The sequence below is a fragment of the Syngnathus acus genome, chromosome 19 (genome assembly GCF_901709675.1).
Source record: "Syngnathus acus chromosome 19, fSynAcu1.2, whole genome shotgun sequence".
NCBI lineage: Eukaryota > Metazoa > Chordata > Actinopteri > Syngnathiformes > Syngnathidae > Syngnathus > Syngnathus acus.
The window spans coordinates 7,764,870-7,785,057 of record NC_051103.1 but is presented as its reverse complement, the minus strand read 5'-3'; the positions used below and the strand labels follow the sequence as shown (position 1 = coordinate 7,785,057).

Sequence of the window (20,188 nt, the reverse complement as noted above, 5' to 3'; positions counted from 1 at the left end):
AACAATTAGCCGATATTAAAACGTAATTGTCAAAACATATCCGACGACGCTTAGAGGAAACGGAACCATTAATTCAAAGTGTAGTCCGCCGGAATGTTATTCCGAACGGAACGCAAAGGCAACCGTTGACGCACAAAGCTCCATTTCCTACGGTGTTTTGAGATATTTGCTGTTTAAAAATATCTTGGTCTTGGAGTGTTGACTCACGCATGTACATTCACCCCACTGCGGTGTAATGTGAATATATTAGGATGGATGAAGGTTCCTCCGAACAACCCGGTGAGTAAAAACTGGGCGGATTAGTTAAGCTAGGCCGCAACGCAGTGGGCGCGCGGGAATAGCATTGCTAACTCGTGTCGGACACCGGTTTGCTGCTCAAATGATTATTTTTTGCTGCGGGGAAGCACTTTTATTTATGTTACTTAACTTGCCTGTGATTGACTTTGTCTAGCATTTGCTTCAAAGTACGTGTGAATTGGTTAAATTTTAGGTTATGTTTTTTTTCCGCTGCCTTAGCAGTCACAAGCTAAGATAAGCGCTTGACTTTGGCTGGTGAAGTCTGTCGTACTTCATGAAATTTATTATATTTATCGTACATATGTAATTCAACGAGTATTTCGGCAGAAATGGTGTCGTGATGTTTGATTTAATCACGCTTGACTTGTACTTATTCTGCAGTAAGGAATAGCTAGTCCAACTGCGTCAAGTGAGCTGAAAGATTTAATGACATTCTATTATTGTAGGCATCTATTCCGGTTTGCTTACAGTGCATATGTTAAAAAAAATAATGGGCGTGGGTTTTTCTGTTTCATAACGATCGATACATAGCTGCTGTCTCTTTAAGATGTAGTTATGATTCTCAAATATGTCAGTGTCCTTGTGGTGAGAAGAAGAAAAAAAGTCTATGATTTAGTCGTACATTTGTCTTCACACCCAGGTCCATCTCTCCCCTTCCCCACTCTGCGCTTCCTGGTTCCTCCGGTTCGTCTGGTCTCTGCAGCCATCTGGCAAACTATAGAGCAGAAGACTGTATCGGATTATGGACTGCTTGAGGAGTTTGTGTTTATGGTTACCGACATTGTTCCTCAACTCCTTTCGACCAGGCAACGTGCGGAACTCATCTTGGGCCTGAGAGCACGGGTACAAAAAAAAACCCTGAACTCTTATCTCTGTTATGCATCGATTTGTTGAGGAAGTGCTAGTCGTACTGTAATGTCTCTCAAACTGAGTACCATCAAAATAATGAAATACAAATACTAGAATAGTATTTAATTCTACAAGTAATTGAGATGAAGTGTCATAACATTCTTTTCTCTTCATGACTGCAGCTCATCCTGGAGCTGTGCCGCTCTGAGGAGACGGCCAACATCCAGACCATTCAGCCACATCTTGATCGTATGCAAAACCTTCAATCACTGTGGAAAGTGGAGGTGAGTAGCGTGGTCAAGCATTTTGAAGCGAGGTTGATTTCTTTCAGATGACAAATTTGCTGTCTGGCAGCATAATGCTAATATAACATGCGCAACCTCATTCATGATGTCACTGGATAGATTTTGCAATCCGATTCTCTCTGACCTTTGTCTATTTTGACTGCTTTTGTTTTGCAGACTAGTAATGCAACTCCAGACATTTCTGACTCTCATTTTATGAGCCTCGTCCGGAATTTGCTGAGAAATGCAGAAGAAAGAAACAACTTTTTTCAAGTAAGTTTGTTTTTCACTTTGATAGCGCCAAGAGGTATTTTCATCTTAGAATTAATTTGCTAATGCCCTACTATTTTGACATTAATCATGTTTCTTCGACATAATCTTGTTGATACTGAACAGCAGCGCATTTCAAATGAGTTTGTGTGAGGCTGTTTGCTAAGCAATTGTGAATTTTCTCCATGCAGGATGTTTTTCCTGAAGACTTTGGTCCCACATATGACAAAGCAATCCAGACGTTGATGTGGCTCTTTCTGTCCAGGCTGGAAAAGCTTATTCCCAGTCAGTCTCTTCAACAGGTGGGTCACAAATGGACTTCTAATTTTTGCCTTTGCCCAGATCCTTTAATGGAAATGAGAAATTAGATTTCCTTATTGACATGCAAAACAAAAAAAACCCACACGGTTTTTGAAATCCTGCTGTATGCCGTGATCCAGAATATGGAAATCAGGGCTGCATCTTGCCGCCATTGGCTTTTAAACACCAAAGTTACCATTTCATTCTGTATTTCTTTGTCAGATTGCGTCTTTGTTAAGTGACTCATCTTCAGTTCTGAAAGAGTGCATGGAGTCTTTTACTGGGTCGCAGGGGCTCAAAACAGTGTTGGACACACACAAAGACCTCAGCCAGTTGGAGGATGTTGGTAAGCATCCATGCATCATTTCATGTCATTATTTTTACCTCCAATTTATGAAATGTATTCCTTCAAATATTGAATTCATGGAACCAACGTGGGTGGTAAGCATAAATATTATATTTCCTTCTTTCTAGAATCTTGTGAGGTTGACAGTGGCATCTTGTCCACTCTCTGTCTTCCTCCTGCGGAAAGAGATGCAATCCTCCATGAGCAAGCGGGAATGGATCCAGAGAGTAGCGTGGTTTACACAGACTGCACAGAGATGGAGGTCGAAGCTGGCAACAAAATGCCATTTGCAGAGGAAAATGTGCAAAAACAGTGGTTGGGAATTGGTCAGGAAGAGAAGCCAGACATTGGAACGGAGGCGGCTCAAGAAGGTACCCGTGCGAATGATGGTGGAATGGACCACCACCACCACAACCTATCTGAAACTCTTATCATAGGTGAGGATGGCAAGGTGACGGTGCTGGACAGCTTAGCAAAGGCACCGCCCAGCAGACGCGGGAGAAAAAAGAAGCGTCTGGATGACGAAGATTTTCAAGTGCCCGCGAGCATGCGGGATCCGGACTTTGATCTGCTGAAAAGACCGGTGCGAAAGAATCGCGGCCTCAAGATGAAACGGCTCCTGTCGCAGTGGCGCAAATCTGGGAGGACACCGGCCACCAGCAGTAGCAACAGTAGTCCCAAAAAGTATTCCGACTCGCTTGTCTCGGCCAAAGGCGACGGCTTGGACGACAGGACGTGCAGCGTGTGCGGCAAGGTGCTGAGCCATGCCAAATTCATGGAGCGCCACATGAACCAACACTCGGAAGAGCTGATGTACTCTTGTGCAGTGTGTCAGAGAAATTTCAAGCACTTCCGCTTCTTGCAGCAACACAAATGCCAAAGCGGCATGACCGAGGCAGAAGCCCAGAAAGAAAACGCAGAGACGGCAGAAGAAGAGGACAGCAAGTCGGCCATCGTTATTTGCGAGCCGGGCGACGAAACGCTGCCCGCCGATGACACGGCGGACGACCCCGATTACACGCTCGCTGACGAAAAGAGGTCCTCCTCCAAAGAATTGGGACAGAAAAGCCCGGAGGACGCAAAGAATATCCTGGACGGCCCGTACTATTGCCCCCACTGCAGCGTGGAGTTCAAGTGCAAGCAGACGTTTCGCTTTCATTTGAGAAACATCTGTTACAACGAGCAACAGGTGGACCCGGATCAACCGGAAGACGTCCGCCATTGCTTCCGGTGCAACGAGTGCGACAAGGCCTTCAAGTACAAGTCGACCTTGGATTCCCACAAGCAAACGCACAACCCGCTCTACTGCGAGGTTTGCATGAAACTGGTGCGCGACTCCGAAGCCTTGGCCATGCACAAAGAATCGCACACGCCGTTCCAGTGCAACCAGTGCGAGGACAACTTCCCCGTGTTCAAGGCGCTGCATAAGCACTACATCGACGTCCACAATCCCGCCGAGCCTTTCACCTGCGCCCACTGCCAGACCACCTTTGCCAGTTTGAAGCGTTTCATCCGACACGAGTGGAAGCACACCGGCTACCAGCCCTTCCAGTGCCCCCACTGCACAAAAAGGTTCCGATCGTACTCCGACCTGGTGGAGCACCAGAAAAAACACACCAAGGCTTATCCCTTCCTTTGCTGGGAGTGCGGCAAGAAATTCCGACACGGCGTCACTCTGACCAGGCACGTGGAGCGCGTGCACCAGTCCGGCGATATCCTCAGCGATAAGGCTTTACCCACCTTTGCGTGCGCTCAGTGCGGGAAGAGCTTCACCTCCAGGAGATGCCTCCTGAAGCACGATAACTTCCATCACAAAGGCATGCGCTTCCCGTGCGAGCATTGCGGCAAGGGCTTCTTCGGGAAAGACGCGCTCGTGAGGCACACGTTGATCCATACGGGCGAAAGGCCTTTCAAATGCGACGACTGCGACAAGTCCTTCCGTTCCTCGGCCGAGCTTAAAATCCACCGCAGGTACCATACGGGCGAAAGGCCCTTTAAGTGTAGCGTCTGCGAAAAGGGCTTTGTCCAGTCTTGTTTTCTCACGCTACACATGAGAACTCATACTGGAGAGAGACCATATGTTTGCGCTAACTGTAACAAAGCCTTTTCCAGTTTACATGGCTTGAAAAGACATCGCAGGCTCGTCCATGCGTAGTTAACGCAAACGCGGGTTCTGACGTGATTGCGAGTAACATAATATTTGTTAATACAAAAAAGTGAGGTTGGGGAACAGGAAAGGGGTCAGCTTGTGCTTCTTTCTCTGCTTGTTATGTCATGGGGACTGTAAATTGCAAGTTAAATGTAACTATTTTTTACAGAAATGTTTGCTGTTAGTTCTACATAAGGTTAGTATGTGCAAATGATAAAACATTCACTTCTTTGGGAATAAATTTGGTTTTCTTCAGTAAATTCAGCTTTTATTGGTTATTGACTTGAACATAAATGAACACCTCATTTGCACTTCAATATCAAACTAGGACCGGACAGCGAAACAAATGTTCAGTGTAACATTGTTCAACAAACCTAATGACTATAATACAAACAATAATAATGAACAGCAGTGTCATTATTTGTCATTGTGTTGCAGCACTGAAATGTACCACTGTGAACTGCGTGACAGTCTTCTGCAAAAAATGTCCCAATATTTCTGTGAACATTTGACTGACCACGGACAGTAAATGTTGAAGCAGGTATGCTCAAACTCTGCAAGTGGAGGAAAGCTGGTAACACCTCAGCATGGAGATCCTGGGCTACCTCGCTGGCTGGCCGGCCGGCTGGCTGTCTCTCCATGACAAGGTGCACCCCCAAAGAACATTTCAGGCAACTTTGTTCTTCTTGAAATTCAGGTTTCTGAAAACTATTGTTGGATCATGCAACCAACTCAGGAGTAGGCTATGCAGGAAAAGATCAGGGCCATCTACTAAAGCTCAATTTGACAGCGCACTTAAAACTGCAGAAAAAAAGGGTTGTACAAATAAAAGAGGGGCAATATCATCTGAACTTTTGACAAAGATGTTTTTTTATTTTTGACTCATTTCGAATTCACTCGTACTTTGATTGCAACATGACTGCCCTTTTCTTTATTCATTAGACCACCAGGGAACTTGTTCAAAGATAATCCTGTCTAATTTCCCCAACTAGTCAACGTAACACAAAAGTGGCACCGTTATCTTTTTATTCGCTAACACTCTTCTTCGCAAGTGGTTTCAGTCGGAGCTTCAGTCTATTTAACTTTGTTCATTCTCTGGAATCTGGAACACCAGCAGGTCCACGCACTGTTGAAGTTTTTTTTTTTTACAACTTGCTCATGTGTTAGAATAGGACAAAAATGTACACCGAGCGGCTTTGAGAATTAGTCATGTTTGGGCTAAACAGGAACCAGCGTCCTTCCTTCCTTCCTTCTCCATGCAGGCAGCCAACTCTGGAGGGAGGAATGATGATGACGCTAGCGAGCTAGCTAGCTAGCTATCCGAGCAGCAGCAGTTGTTTGATTACTGATGCCATTATTTGCAATTCACTTGCTCGCGTAAAACGATGAATTCACTGCTGTCTAACCCGCAAGGGAACGGACTCCTTTACGCTGGCTTCAACCAGGACCACGGTGAGAAGTGACGCTGTCATGTTTTTTTCCCTCTCTCACCGAAAGGAACACGAACAGCGCCGCTGATGCTAAGCTAACACCGCTAACGAAACTGTCTCCTCTGAAAATAATCGACAATTAATATAAATGACGGTATGACCGATTTTCTTAACTCGGAACTCTCGAATATCACGACAGTTGCCCTTGTCACTTACGGAAGTTTGAACGCAAAACACCTACCGTTTTGTTGTTGTTAGCCACCGCTAGCCTTCGCTAGCCACCGATTACGTTGTTTTCGTGATTACATTCGACAACCGTGCAACGTTCAATATATGTCGAGGTACTTCAATACAATGTGGACGAATCAACACATAAATGAGTGCTATCCAACCAGCAACACATTATGGACCGATTATTTCTAACATGCGTTTCATTATTATCATCAAATTTGAAAAGACTGTAATGTGATTCATATTCTATCGTTCATTATCATTACAAAAAAAATACAACGGCAAGTCAAAACATTCGGAAGTAAATGTTTCACACTCACACCTATAGTACACCGTAGTCTTATCTCTATTACGTCTTTGTTGCCTTAATTACGCGAATCTATTTGACCTAAAGCTATGTGTTCAATACGTGGTGAAGCTTCAATAATAATGTCATAAATGTCCGTGCATGTTGTTGTTGGTAGTCTGAGAAGTCTTGTGTGCTGACAACTGTTAGTTCATGTTACTTTTGATTCCTGACCCCTTTTCTGTGAAATATGTGCCTCTGCAGGTTGCTTTGCCTGTGGGATGGAAAATGGATTTCGAGTGTACAACACAGATCCTCTGAAGGAAAAGGAGAAACAAGGTAAAAATGTCTGAAAACATTTCATTCATTCCAACTGCTTATCCTCTGGAGGGTCGTTGTTGTAAAGCAAGGACGATGCAAGTGCACATTCTACTGGAAAAAAGTGACAACAGCTTTTCATTAAACGTGTCGAGTATGATCACACAGAAAATCCATTAAAGATCAAATGTTTTTATATTCTACTAATATTGTTATTCATCACAATTTTAGCTTAAAAGTTATTTATAACCAGGCTTGCCACATCCATTTTTTAAATTGTTTTTCTTGGGGATAAAAGAAGAGTAACCTTCCTCTCAGGATAGGCTAAATATATTTACTCAGCAGCTTAAGCCTTTCCAGAGTTGTTTTCCTTTTTTCAAACTTGTGTGTCTGGTTGTGTGCGTGCGTGTGTGTGAGTGTGGGGGGGCATATAATTCCTCTTCTCTGTTGTCTGAGCCAAAGGCAAATGAATAACCAGAAGTGATCCGAGTTTCATCAAATCATAGAGCGCTTAATTTTGATGTCAATGCATTTTGTGTTTTAGAGTTCTTGGAGGGCGGGGTGGGCCATGTGGAGATGCTTTTCCGGTGCAACTATTTGGCTCTTGTGGGCGGAGGAAAGAAACCCAAGTACCCAACCAATAAAGGTATGTGGATGAGCAGCCGTTTATTGACAACGTTGCGGTCCTTATAGGTGTGCTTGATTTTGCTCTAGTAATGATCTGGGATGACCTGAAGAAGAAGACCGTCATTGAGATTGAGTTCTCCACAGAGGTGAAAGCAGTCAAGCTTCGACGTGACAGGTAGCCCCGTCCGTCCGTCCGTCCGTCCGTCCCCAGTGAACAAGCACTCATTTAAGGAAACTTGAACTGTTTTGCGCTCAGAATTGTGGTGGTCCTGGACTCCATGATCAAAGTCTTCACCTTTACCCATAACCCTCACCAGCTGCACGTGTTTGAGACCTGCTACAACCCCAAAGGTCGGTTCCTGCACTTTCAGGGTTGCTTCTTTTGAACCCGAATTATTTGTCCATTTTCAATCGAGCATTTAAATGGTGTCAATAACAAAGCAGTCATTCTCTGGCTTGTTTTCTTTCTTCAGGTCTGTGTGTGCTGTGTCCCAACAGCAACAACTCCCTTCTGGCGTTCCCTGGCACTCACTCAGGCCATGTTCAGATTGTGGACCTGGCAAACACAGAGAAACCGCCAGTGGACATCCCCGCCCACGAGGGGGCGCTGTGCTGCATCGCCCTCAACTTACAAGGCACCAGAATAGCAACGGCATCAGAGAAAGTAGGCTGATGAAAGTTGTTCTTTCTCTTTCTGATTGTTGCCAGTTGAAAGGTGACCCAAATGCATGTTGTCGCTCAACAGGGGACACTTATCCGAATTTTTGACACGTCGGCAGGTCAGCTCATACAAGAGCTGAGACGAGGCTCTCAGGCGGCTAACATTTACTGGTGAGACAAACGTGAGCTTCGTATGAGTGCTCTCTCATTCATTTGCCTCTTCCATATCTTCCTTTTTCTAGCATCAATTTCAACCAGGACGCATCTCTCATTTGTGTATCCAGTGACCACGGCACAGTGCACATCTTTGCGGCCGAAGACGCCAAGAGAAATAGGCAATCCAGGTTTGTCCGTGTGCAACCTTCAATCCAATGGTTTGTTTTCCCGCATCTCAAACACTGCCTTGTGTGTCATTCTCTCTCTCTCTCTCTCTCTCTCTCTCTCTCTCTCTCTCTCTCTCTCTCTCTCCAGCTTGGCCTCAGCCAGCTTTCTTCCCAAGTACTTCAGCTCCATGTGGAGCTTTTCCAAGTTCCAGTTGCCGTCAAGCTCCCCGTGTTTGTGTGCCTTCGGAACAGAGCCCAACGCTGTCATAGGTGAGAGCGCTTTGCTAGTCACAAACAATGACAGTTGACACAAAATAAATCTTCTCCAAACAACGCTGCAAGTTTCTCAGGATTGACTTTGGAACATTTGATACGCAACAGTTGTTCAGCCCTTCTTTCATTGTGTCTGGCAGCTATTTGTGCTGATGGCAGCTACTACAAGTTCCTCTACAACCAGAAAGGGGAGTGTTCCAGAGACGTCTATGCCCAGTTCCTGGAAATGACAGATGACAAAATATGACCTTTGAAATGTTCTTGAGGAACCACCATTACACAGCCTAGTTGTCTTTCTTTTTTTTTCGTTTTCGTTTTCTTCCCATTCTCCACAAGGGACGAGAGGTCCCTCTGCTGCACTTCTCTTAAATGACTCTGCTGAAAGAGCTTCAGTTGGAGAGGACAGAGAAATAGTCAAGGCGACAGCGACGTCCACCCTTGAAGAAAACGCGAGGGACTGAAACACAAAAGCAAGGAGGTGTTTTGGACATCAGTCGCTTTGAAGATGTCCTCTGATGACTTTCCAGCGAATGGCTATTTTTTAAATCACGTAGAGAGATTTTTGTCGACTCACACCACCTAAGCTAATTCTAGGGAGTGCCTCTGAGTGGAGCGAGAGAGAACCTGCAAACACCTTGTCACGTGGCATGATGATACCAATGTTTCTGTGTGCGTGTGTGTGTGTTCTCCAAGCAGGCTTACAAAGAGCACCCAAGAGAGCTGAGTTCATCATTGCATCCTTCACTCAATTCAAGACTGAATATTAATTACATACCATTGTGCAGAATGAAGTCAAGTCATATTTGCCCGAAGCTTTTGTTTTTTTTTATACATTGTGCAATACTTTTTTTATTTAGCGGTTATACAAGTTTTGCTATAGCCGTGGTATCATTTTCTAGCCATGTATTATGGCCTTTTTTTTTGTTAACACGTAGCGGAGTCGATAAAGAAAAACAAATGATGCTACTACAAACGTATTTGGAATAAGTCCTTAAAATTAAAAAAAAAAAAAAAATCTGATTTATGCCCTAAAGTGTTTATATTTTCCTTACACAATATTGAGTTAAGCGCGCCGGAAACTACAGGAATCGGGTTTCAAATGACTTTCCGTCATAACAAAATTGTGATTTTTTTTTTTTTTGTTTCGATGACACGTAATGTCAAAATACTGTACTTGTAATCTGCTCTCTGCTGTGTACATACATTCTATCGAAAGAAAAATAGGGAGTTGTCTTCCGTGACACCATCTTTATGAATTCTTATAATTAAGAGAAATCCTATTTTCTAAAGTATATGTTCCAACTTCCCACGAGGCCCATGACAGCATTTTCATCGTAACATTTCACTTGTTCACCAGATTGTTTATTTGTACTGTATTCTTCCTCCATAACTGAACATTGAAGGGATGCCGCTCAAAAGTGATCATTAAGTTTGATTGTAAAACATGAACAAAATGTGCATTGACATTTGCTAATTAAATATACTAGCTTTTACATTTATGTCTTATTTGTGTTGTGTGATTTCTCTATCTTGAAACCTGACCATCCCATATTTCACTCAGTTGAGTTGTTTCAAAGCTGCACCACCAGGAAGCTGATTATTGTTGCTGGGTGTAGAAAATCAGAAATATTCCACCAGAGAAGTTGTCATGAGAATTGTGCAATGAAGTTTAAAGACAACTTGCTTCAACTTTTGGAAACAACTCGAACATGCGTAGATAGATGTTACATTTCCTGACTTTGAATCCACGCAGGAGTCATTAAAAAAAACTTCACCCTTTAATAAAACATAAGGCTTTATTCACAGCTCAATTAAACATTTGCAGCTTTTTCCATATTTCATTTCCAAGCCCCTTTGCATCCCCACTAATGAGTTCTCTAATTGTTCTAATTAGGGTGACCAGACGTTCTCTTTTCCCCGGACGTCTTACTTTTGAGTCCTAAAAAACGTCCGGGATTTTCTTTCTAGTATAAAAATGACCAAGAATACTAAGTATGACCATATATATATTAAGGCTTTTTTGGTAAAAAAAAAAAAGACTATAAAGTGAGGTGGTTTTTTTTGTTTAAATAAAAATGACCATATATAGTAAGGCTTTATTTAGTAAAACAATGACCAGGCATAGTAAGTTTTTTGGGGGTTAAAAAAATAACAACAGACGTCCTCTTTTTTTCCCCGGACATGTCTTACTTTTGAGCACTAAAAAAACGTCCGGGCTAAGTACAATATAGTAAGTTTTTGGGGGGGTTAAAAAAATAGCAATAACAGACGTCCTCTTTTTTTCCGCGGACATGTCTTACTTTTGAGCCATGAAAAAACGTCCGGGGTAAGTATAAGTATAGTAACTTTTTTTGGGGGGTTGAAAAAATGTCTTACTTTTGAGCCCTAAAAAAACGTCCGGGCTAAGTACAAGTATAGTAACTTTTCTGGGGGGTTAAAAAAATAGCAATAACAGACGTCCTCTTTTTTTCCCCGGACATGTTGACATGTTGACATGTCCGGGGAAAAAAAGAGGACGTCTGTTATTGCTATTTTTTTAACCCCCCAAAATGTTACTATACTTACTTTTAAGCCCTGAAAAAACGTCCGGGGTAAGTATAAGTATAGTAACTTTGTTGGGGGGTTGAAAAAATAGCATCAACAGACGTCCTCTTTTTTTCCCCGGACATGTCTTACTTTTGAGCCCTAAAAAAACGTCCGGGCTAAGTACAAGTATAGTAAGTTTTTGGGGGGTTAAAAAAATAGCAATAACATACGTCCTCTTTTTTTCCCCGGACATGTCTTACTTTTGAGCCCTGAAAAAACGTCCGGGTATAGTAACTTTTTTGGGGGGTTGAAAAAATAGCATCAACAGACGTCCTCTTTTTTCCCGGACATGTCTCACTTTTGAGCCCTAAAAAAACGTCCGGGATAAGTATTGGTAATATTTTATGTTTAGAAAAAACAAAAAAAATCTAAGGCTATGTACAATACACTAGTCTACATAAAGCCGCAATTTCCCGTCCAAAATGGCAGAATGGTTTTTAACTTTACCCGGTGATCGGGAGATCATGGTTCGAGCCCCACACGAAGCAGTCTTTGACTACAGTTGGAACAGTGTAAGATTCGCACTCGATTCTCACGAACATAATGTAAAAGTGTTATCCACCACACGATTGAGTGTTCAGGTAAACCTGGGTAATTCATTAATTTCCTAAGCAAATTGGAATTATAAGGAACACTACCAAAAAAAAATGGCCGGGCTTCGCTGACAAAATGGCGTAAAGGTTTTAACTTTACCCGGTGATCGGGAGACCATGGTTCGAGCCCCACACGAAGCATTCTTTGAGCTAAAGTTGGATTAGTGTAAGACTCGAACTCGGTTCTCCCGAACATAAGGCAAAAGCTTTAACCACTACACCACTGAGTGCTCTGCAATGTGGCAGTGATTTAGTGATTTTATCTAATTCGTGAGACATATCCTATGAATACATAATAAAAACTCAGAAAATTTCAACTCCAAAATGGTTGAATGGTTCACGACGTGGGTCGGTGTCCAGCAGCCTCGGGTTCGAGACCCGCTCTGTGCATCATTTTCAAATAAATAGAGCAACATGTAAGATTCGAACCCGCCTCTCCTGAACCAAAGGTAAAAACTTTAATCATTCGGCCGATCGAGCTCTTACACAACTGGGTTGAATGTTTGTATTTGAAGAATACTCTGAACTTTTCCTGAAGATACCTTCATGATTTGTGATAATAGAAGCAAATCTCTCCACTTGTAACCACAGGCAATGGTCGAGGGGATGACACCTTTGCCTCCGAAGATTGCAATGCTGGTTCGAGACCCGAGCCTTCCAAAGACTCCACTTTGCGGTTTCACGCTCGCTTTTCTGTTGAGCGCCTGCGTTTGAAAGGGTTATTTTTCTTTTTTCTTTCTTCTTTTGATGACGTCATCACAAAAAGAGTATAAAATGCGTCATGAACGCGCCGACCAGTCTTTCCCTCTCCTCTGACAGCGCGCGCCACGCTGCTCTGGTCCACCTGCTGCGCCAGCCGCACTCCATTCCACAACTGACAAGGTGGCTGTTCAATATTTGTTCATTTTGAAACTAACTGCTTTTTCTCTCTTTCAGCGTCAAGTTGCACTTTGGGAGTGTTTCCATCTTGCAAGCTAAAAAGTTTGCAGAAGCTAGCGTTAGCAGTTAGCGTCTTCAACGACCACCAAAAGGCATTTCTTTGGCGTGCATTTTGGTGCAACGATATATCTAAAGCTTTTAACGGTGGGTAAGTACATGTACATTTAGAAAACTCAAGCACGCACCGTGTGGAAAGATGACTAACACAATTTTTGCACAAACATTTAGCAACGTCTGGACGACAGCGTCGTTTGGCCGAAGGTAAGTAGACGTAGCAGCGTTTGCATGAATCCACCAGAGAATTACTGAAACAGGGATTTCGATGCATTCGTGTTAATTTTCTACTTTGTCTGCAGGTGCAAACCCTCAAAACGAGCCCGTCATGGCAGACTGACTTTCTGTGAGTTTTAAAGTCAACTCTTTCAATCGACTGCTTTTAATTGTCTTCTCATTTCTGTCCACAGGCCTGCATCTGGAACCGAGGGAGCAGGATTACTGCAAAACGGCAAAAATATTTTTATTAGCAAGGCATCTTGTCAAATTGACTAAAGCATACATTTGTTCTTTTTCTTGTCTGCAGGGTCCAAAATGGCCACCTTGCAGTCCTCACATAGCTTCATGAGACACTTGCAGGTCTACTCTTGCTCAATTTGCTTGTTAGGCTGAAAATTTAAAAGCAGAATAGTTGTAACATTGTCTTTCAGACCAGCAAGCTGTGGTTGGAGAGACGTCCGGCGCGGCCCTCCATTCGTCACTGGTGAAACATGCACGCGCCCAAATGTTTGACACATGTCAAACATTTCAGCTTGTTCTTTCTTTTGTCCACCAGGTGGTGCCAAAGGACCTAGTTTCCGCAGCATGGATCTGCTGGTGTGGATCTGCAAGGCTTTGAACCTGTGGAATCAACTTCTTGTCTGACCTGCTGATAGGTGACTACAAACTTGCCATTATTTAAAATCACTTTTGGTGCTTTTTTTTAGGCCTCCCTCTTCCTGCAGAGCACTTTCCAGTAAGGATGCAGTTGGAAAATCTGCCACCTGCTGGCCAAAGGTAAAAGCCCTCAAAACCATGCAGAGGTTCTTTAAGACTGCCTCCATTTTCAGAGTTGACACACAAATAAAATGTACTAAATGGCAGCTTGATTGGGTCCCTTGTTTGTGTTGTGTGCAGGTGTCCACCCTGCAGAGTCTTTACAACATTTCAGGAACTCTGCCTGTGCACCAGCGACCGGCTGCTTCAGCGGCAGGTTCCAGTCTACATTTAAAAATAAAAGCATTTAACCTAAGTGGAATCGTTGTCAATGTTCCTTTTTCTTTACAGGCAGAGGTGACAAATCCTGGTCTACAAAGTGCTAAAGCTCCACCTCTTGTTTCACGAGAACAAGCGAGTTTCCACTGACTTACCGACTAACAATGATTCTCCTTTCATGTCATTGTACAGACCCGCTCTGCATCATTTTCAAATAAATCGAGCGACAGGCATGATTCGAACTCTCCTCTCCTGAACTGAAGGTAAAAGATTTAATCATTCGGCCATTCGAGGTCTTACACATCTTGGTCGAGTGTTTGTAATTGAAGGTTACTCTGAACTTTTCCTGAAGATACCTTCATGATTTGTGATAATACAAACCAATCTCTCCTCATGACTCAACAGGCAATGGTTGAGTGGATAACGTCATTGTCTCCAAAGAATGCAATGCTGGTTTGAGGCCCGAACCCTCCAAAGACACTGCTATGCAGTTTCTCTCTTGCTTTTCTGTTGAGCGCCAGGGTTTGAAAGTTTTTTTTTTTCATGTAAATGTACATTTTGAAAACGGTGAAGCACGCAAGCACCGTGTGGAAAGATGACTAACACGTTATTTGTATGTATAATATTTAATGGCAGTTTTATAGACTTGATATTTTATCTTGCTTTTACACTAATTGCAGTACACTGCTAGAGCAACGTTTGATAAACATTCATGATTAAAGAGTCATTGAGATATAAACTTTACAATCTTTATTTTGTTTGAGCAGAATAGGTGAGAATGCTTACACTGGCAATGTTCGTGTTAACATTTCACACTTGGCAAAATAAAACAGGATGTGGTGTCTTAGGCATAACCAGGGCTGCAAAACATGAAAAAGCAAAAGAAATGTGTTGATATATTTGCAGAGTTTGCTTTGTATGAAAGATGCAGAATATGGACTGCTAATCTCAAATTGCTATTGAAGGTTTCCAGAATAAGTCATGTATGTGACGTTTACAGCCATTTCAATCCATGGATGATGCTCAGTGTTGTGGCTAATGATGTAACCTGTTAGTTCTGGTTGCTTTTGAACTTCTCCAAGTCCTTTTCAACTGCAAAGAAAATAATTGAAACTCCATTATTTTCATGCAAATAACCCAAACACTTCATGATAATAATGAAACTTACTTTCCATCTCATAATCATGGCCACCGCTACTATTGTGACAGTTAATAAAGTCACAGTTAAAACAATTGCGATAGGCAAAACATTACTGCATTGTTTGACATCTGTAAGAAAAAAAGGATTTGTTAATTACAACCTATGAAATAATTTCAATTTTAAACCAAATGTACCTCTGAAAATAATCAGGGTATCATTGCTGAGGAGGGTTTGCAATGTAAAATCATCCAATCTGAAGAGGTTCCACTTGCAGTAATACAAGCCGGTGTCTTCAAGTTGCAGTGGGGAAATCTTGATAGTGAAGCCATTGCCGCGTATGGCATGGCGGAAACTGCTTAAGTGAATTCGCCCTTTGAATTCTGCAGCTGTTGTGCTCTTGATTACCACGCTTCTGTTCAAGGACAGGTACAGCACGTCGCGTTGACCGGGAAAATGTCTTACATAGACTCCCACTGGATCAGATAACGTGGTGGAGCATGTTATTTCAGATGAGGAAACACTTGCATCTGATGTGTGTGAAGGATCCTGTGAAACTGGAAGGGAGAGATTCATTTTTTTTTTTTTTTTTTAAATGACCTCTTTCAATTCGTAATTTTTGGGTAAACAACACAAAGCAGATTTGATATTCCTCACCTGGCCAGGAGTTCCCTTCAGACGAATGACAGAGAAATCCAAGAACAAAGCTCCACCAGAGAGTGCTCATCCTTGAAACAAGAGCTGCTTCTAGACAGCCAACTAGTCAGACTGAACCTGACGTGCGCACGGTTGTTTGAATGGAGCTTTGTGGTTTAAAAGGAAATACGTATCACACACAAGCTATATTTTAAGATTAATCAGCTAATGTGCTGCAATTGTTTTAAAGATTTTTTTTTTTAACAGTGAAAATATACATATTCACTAAATGGACCCAAAAAAATGATGCTGCAAATAATTCAGTGCTAATGTACGTATTTATGGAATAACAAAGTGTACAATGTAAAGGACAAAAAAACAATCATCTCTTTTTAGTTGCTGAACCCAGATTTTGTAAAATAATAACATATACAGTACGTTAAAAAATGTTTGTCGTAGTAGTACTGATGGAATGAGGTGATCAGTTGCATAGTTATCTTTGTAACTCTGCTGCTGTATATTTTCAGCAAGGACAACAAACGTACCAATCAGTTCATTGACTTCAAAAGTCCTAAAAGTTGTTTTCGTTGGCTTATTGCTTGGCAACAGCAACTACATCACACTTGCCACCTCGCTAAACACATCTTTGTAGGATTTGAAAGTATTTTTTAACTTATCCCTCGTTTCCACAGACACACACCGCCCTCCAGCGGACAAATGGAAGAACTACATCTTGTGAGTCCTGCGCTCACTTGCTACAAGGTATTGGATGGTCCTTAATTTATCGTTGTAAGAGTTTATGTGAAGAGAATCTGAACCAATCAAATGGTGTCCAGTCATGTTTCCTCATCCTCACCATTGCATGTGAGGTGGCTGTAAGGGGGTGCGACTCTGACTCCTGTACTGGGTGTGCAGTAACTTGCATGCCGGCTGGGAATCCTGGCCCTGAAGCCAGTCTTGATAAAGGGTCTGCAAAGCGGGGTTGACCTCGGGGAGAGTGACAGGCAGGCTGCTGTAGACTTCTTCCATCTGCTGGACTAGTTGTTTATCTACGCCGCCACCCGTCTCATTCTCAGCTTGACCGCGGCCGCTTAAGCAACCTGAAAGTAACACATTGTGTTTTATGATTTGAAGGAGGTGTTAGTGAGTGTGACTGCTCAGTTAGAAGTTACCTCCTGGGCAGGACAGCACCTCCACCAGCTGGTAAGGTACTCGTCCCTTCCTCATGCGGTGCACCAAGGTCTGGATGTTCCTGAAGCCGTAAACGGCGGCAAACTGCAAGAGCGTTTCGCCGTCTCGTTCTAATATCACCTCTTGAAAGTCGCGGTTCCTACAGAAGACAAATAAGAACCCATGTGTGTGCTCGTTTGGTAGGAAAGAGTTTTGCTCTACTCTGGTCTTTGCATCTCACCTGAGGGTTTTGTATGTGATCTCGTGGACATCTAGACCAAAAAGCTCCTTAGCAGCATGCTTGAACACATGCTCTAGAAAACCCTCAGAACCGCGACCTTCGTGTCGAACCAGGGCCGGGTCTCCACTTTCTCCAATCCTGTAATAGCAAATTTGAAAATGAGATTTTTAATATTAATGGTCAGTGTTATGTACTAAGTATTGATCAATCGAAAGTGATTGTATTTTTGGTTTCCTGCAGAGTCATTGTTTTGAAGATATGATTGTGCCCGTGACCGGAGGGGTCAACTACTCACACGTGATCTAATGGAAAAGAGTCCAAATCCTCTGCTGAAACCTTCTTCTGTTGCATCAGGTAGTAGATTTCCCCTGAAATGACACAAAATATCTCTCAGTACATGTGCATCTAAAATAGGCAATTATTATTTTTTTCCAACTATTATCTCCAATGAGACATTCTACTGTGAGTCCAGAGAAGGAAAAGGGGCGGGGTGGTATTTGTCCACATGACCTCTAGAACAACTGCTGACCGTGTAAAAGATAAGGAATACTGAACCTGAGGTGAGGACACAGTCCACATCCCGGCTCTCCAGCAGACTGTTGTAAAACTCTTCTCGGACAGCCTCCAGTTTTTTGTCAAAGCAAGGCGCCACTACTATATGGTACAATTTGTCCGCATTTAGTTTCTGTTTAAAGAAAGGTGGAAAAAAAAGAGAGAAAACATTTGGATATTTTGTTGTATCAGCCTTTGTGGGAACCTCAATTGCACTCACTTGCTGTTTGGAGAAGTAGTCTTTGACGAGACATCCCATAATTTGCTGCGGAGACCTTGCTGTGCAAATGTGAGGTGTGACCAAACTCCCGAGGATACGCTCGGAATAGCGAATCCAACCTGTAGAGCAGTACAAACATGCAATTATTTATTATTATCATTATTCTTTTATTATTATTCCATAGTTCCAGACTTTCGCTGTCTAAATTTTGCACAGGGGAATGAATGGATGGATCACTGTGAGAATGTTCCAACTTGTTTATTTTCACTTTTGCTGAAGAAGGGAGTGGTGGAACATAAGCGCTCTATCTATCACCCCTGCACTGCACTCTTATCTGTATTGCTAAAAAAAAAAAAATGGTGGGCGTTAAAACTCACTCTGATGTTCCCAGCAGACCTTCACATTACGTTTGGGTCTGCCGGGTCGGAATGGAATTTTTATCACCAGGTGGCCATGAGTTCAAAACATGCATCTTTTGGTGCATAAGCACAAACAACCGTCGTTTTTTTTTTTTTTTTTTTTTTTTTTTTTGATTACCTGGGCAGGAGGAGGTGAACATGGGCAAAGCATGGGAGTCATGGTGCCTCCTGTGATACCTCTGAATAAACTCTTTTTGACTCTCTATGATGCTAAATCCTGCTGCCAGAGTGGTATCAAAGACAAACTGCACACCTAGCATGGAAAAGAGATAGCAAGTTGGCTAAAACACACACACACACACACACACACCATTGGCTCTGTTTTTATGGAAGCGGAAGTAAGAAGACAAGTAACATCTATTTCTACATAAAGTTTGAATACAATTATAATGCACATTGTGGATATATTTCCAAATGTCGAGTTAGCAATCAGCTTACCAAGGCTCTTGAGAAAACCGCAAAGTTTACCGGCGGCCTCAACGATGTCCACGCCAAACTTGACGGCGAAAAAAGGTAGCGATTGTGGACACACTGATGCTACCACAACTCTGTGGTTTGTCACATCACACTTCTGATGAGGAAAAAGATAGGTCTTAACCAAAATGCAAGAAAAATGCAAAAGCTTACAGAGGTGTGTGTGTGTGTACCTCATTGAGAGTCAAAACCTGCTCTATCTCCATCAAGTTCTGTTGAGAGATCTTCAGGCTCTCCTCCTCAGACATACAGCCATCGCAGGATAAACAAGCACTCAGCAACAACTGTAAGCTCTTATTCTCCTGACGGAATGAAGACAAAAGTCTTTTTTTTTTAATCATCTTCGCCAACAACCCAGCGTGTTTTCAGTTTGACTACTTAGAAATAAGACTCTACCTGTCCATTGACTTGCTCTCCATTTTGGTGTGAGCTGACATCGCCATCGCTCTGTCTCTTGTTGCACTGTGTGTTGAGCGACCGATCAAGATTTAGAAAATAATCAATGATCTACTTTTATTCATGTACAAGAAAAATCCAAGTGAAATCACCTGCTTGGTGCAGTTTTCACACTTTTCCTTGCGTTTCCCAATGCTGAGCTCAGACATTTTGTTCATCAGTTACCTAGAAATAGAGGGCAGTAAATTTAGATGGCAGCACTTTCCAAGAAATATAAAAGTCCCACGTAAAATGTTCCCAGAATAATGTAAATTACATAATGTTTAACATGACTCCACCCTCCCCATACTGTGCCTGCTTATCATAAACATTCCAGAAGTACCCTGAAATTAACATGTTAAATGACTTATTACATACATATTACACAAATATAATCAAGTCAAACCAAATATATATTTGAAGATCATCAGACTCAGAGGAGAATGAAGTATACTGCACAATTTATTTAAAGATTTAAGAAGCTTACCTCGGGTTATTTTATGGAAAAGGTCGGGTTCAGACTTTGTTAAAAGCACCAGAAAACGACGAAGAGACGCATAGCACCACCGCTGAGGGCTTGGCGAGGCGGTTAGGGCGGGTCAGTATATAAGCAATCACTGGCCGGCGTTACCCGTGTAGTACTCAGGCGTTATTTTATAATAAATGTTTTTAAAGGAATCGAAATTTCTCAATCCGAAGCCAATCATATCTATTGACATCGTCGCACCCGGTGAGGTGAACAACAGTACAGCAGCAGCGCATGCGCAGATTGCGCAGCACGCAGCCCTCAGACCGGAAGATTATTTTGTTTGTTTAATTTTTTTTAAATGATCATTATTATGTTTTAATACTTATTTTATCATGCATTACCATAGTATTTAAGTAAAAATGTCA

The 20,188-nt window shown here is 42.4% G+C and overlaps 3 protein-coding genes and 5 long non-coding RNA genes across 12 annotated transcripts; 4 read left to right on the top strand and 4 right to left on the bottom strand.

The window, feature by feature from the left end:
• The first annotated feature begins 83 nt into the window (after positions 1-83).
• On the top strand, positions 84-4,901 carry LOC119138544 (zinc finger protein 37-like). 2 transcript variants are annotated; one of them, XM_037278722.1, is made up of 8 exons: positions 84-279; positions 938-1,140; positions 1,329-1,430; positions 1,608-1,703; positions 1,892-2,002; positions 2,223-2,346; positions 2,475-2,717; positions 2,784-4,901. In XM_037278722.1, exons 1-8 carry the CDS (start codon positions 252-254, stop codon positions 4,499-4,501), a joined length of 2,625 nt encoding a protein of 874 aa, XP_037134617.1. In that variant the 5' UTR covers positions 84-251; the 3' UTR covers positions 4,502-4,901. The 2 variants fall into 2 exon arrangements, with proteins under 2 accessions (XP_037134617.1, XP_037134616.1); XM_037278721.1 differs by having other exon boundaries at positions 2,475-4,901.
• Positions 4,902-5,733: 832 nt separating this feature from the next.
• wdr45b (WD repeat domain 45B) lies at positions 5,734-10,142 on the top strand. 4 transcript variants are annotated; one of them, XM_037278953.1, is made up of 10 exons: positions 5,734-5,947; positions 6,707-6,781; positions 7,305-7,406; positions 7,475-7,562; positions 7,644-7,738; positions 7,861-8,051; positions 8,133-8,218; positions 8,290-8,453; positions 8,512-8,640; positions 8,784-10,142. In XM_037278953.1, exons 1-10 carry the CDS (start codon positions 5,881-5,883, stop codon positions 8,888-8,890), a joined length of 1,104 nt encoding a protein of 367 aa, XP_037134848.1. In that variant the 5' UTR covers positions 5,734-5,880; the 3' UTR covers positions 8,891-10,142. The 4 variants fall into 4 exon arrangements, with proteins under 4 accessions (XP_037134848.1, XP_037134849.1, XP_037134850.1 ...); XM_037278954.1 differs by having other exon boundaries at positions 5,737-5,947; positions 8,290-8,391; positions 8,519-8,640; XM_037278955.1 differs by lacking the exon at positions 5,734-5,947 and adding an exon at positions 5,993-6,079.
• Positions 10,143-12,163: 2,021 nt separating this feature from the next.
• Positions 12,164-14,552, bottom strand: LOC119138753. Its single transcript, XR_005101205.1, has 2 exons — positions 14,491-14,552; positions 12,164-12,486 (listed from the first exon to the last, which is right to left on the bottom strand). It is a non-coding gene; the product is annotated as an uncharacterized LOC119138753 (long non-coding RNA).
• On the top strand, positions 12,623-13,426 carry LOC119138741. The gene is made up of 3 exons (XR_005101188.1): positions 12,623-12,704; positions 12,759-13,117; positions 13,342-13,426. It is a non-coding gene; the product is annotated as an uncharacterized LOC119138741 (long non-coding RNA).
• LOC119138755 lies at positions 12,930-13,613 on the bottom strand. Its single transcript, XR_005101207.1, has 2 exons — positions 13,454-13,613; positions 12,930-13,233 (listed from the first exon to the last, which is right to left on the bottom strand). It is a non-coding gene; the product is annotated as an uncharacterized LOC119138755 (long non-coding RNA).
• Positions 13,591-14,010, top strand: LOC119138757. Its single transcript, XR_005101211.1, has 3 exons — positions 13,591-13,690; positions 13,760-13,837; positions 13,932-14,010. It is a non-coding gene; the product is annotated as an uncharacterized LOC119138757 (long non-coding RNA).
• LOC119138770 lies at positions 13,742-14,112 on the bottom strand. Its single transcript, XR_005101227.1, has 2 exons — positions 14,080-14,112; positions 13,742-14,015 (listed from the first exon to the last, which is right to left on the bottom strand). It is a non-coding gene; the product is annotated as an uncharacterized LOC119138770 (long non-coding RNA).
• Positions 14,553-16,099: 1,547 nt separating the features above from the next.
• On the bottom strand, positions 16,100-20,059 carry narf (nuclear prelamin A recognition factor). The gene is made up of 12 exons (XM_037278885.1): positions 19,782-20,059; positions 19,408-19,480; positions 19,256-19,321; positions 19,033-19,161; positions 18,824-18,956; positions 18,504-18,638; positions 17,967-18,085; positions 17,750-17,879; positions 17,490-17,562; positions 17,195-17,332; positions 16,956-17,113; positions 16,100-16,883 (listed from the first exon to the last, which is right to left on the bottom strand). Exons 2-12 carry the CDS (start codon positions 19,471-19,473, stop codon positions 16,636-16,638), a joined length of 1,395 nt encoding a protein of 464 aa, XP_037134780.1. The 5' UTR covers positions 19,474-19,480; positions 19,782-20,059; the 3' UTR covers positions 16,100-16,635.
• Positions 20,060-20,188: the final 129 nt, after the last annotated feature.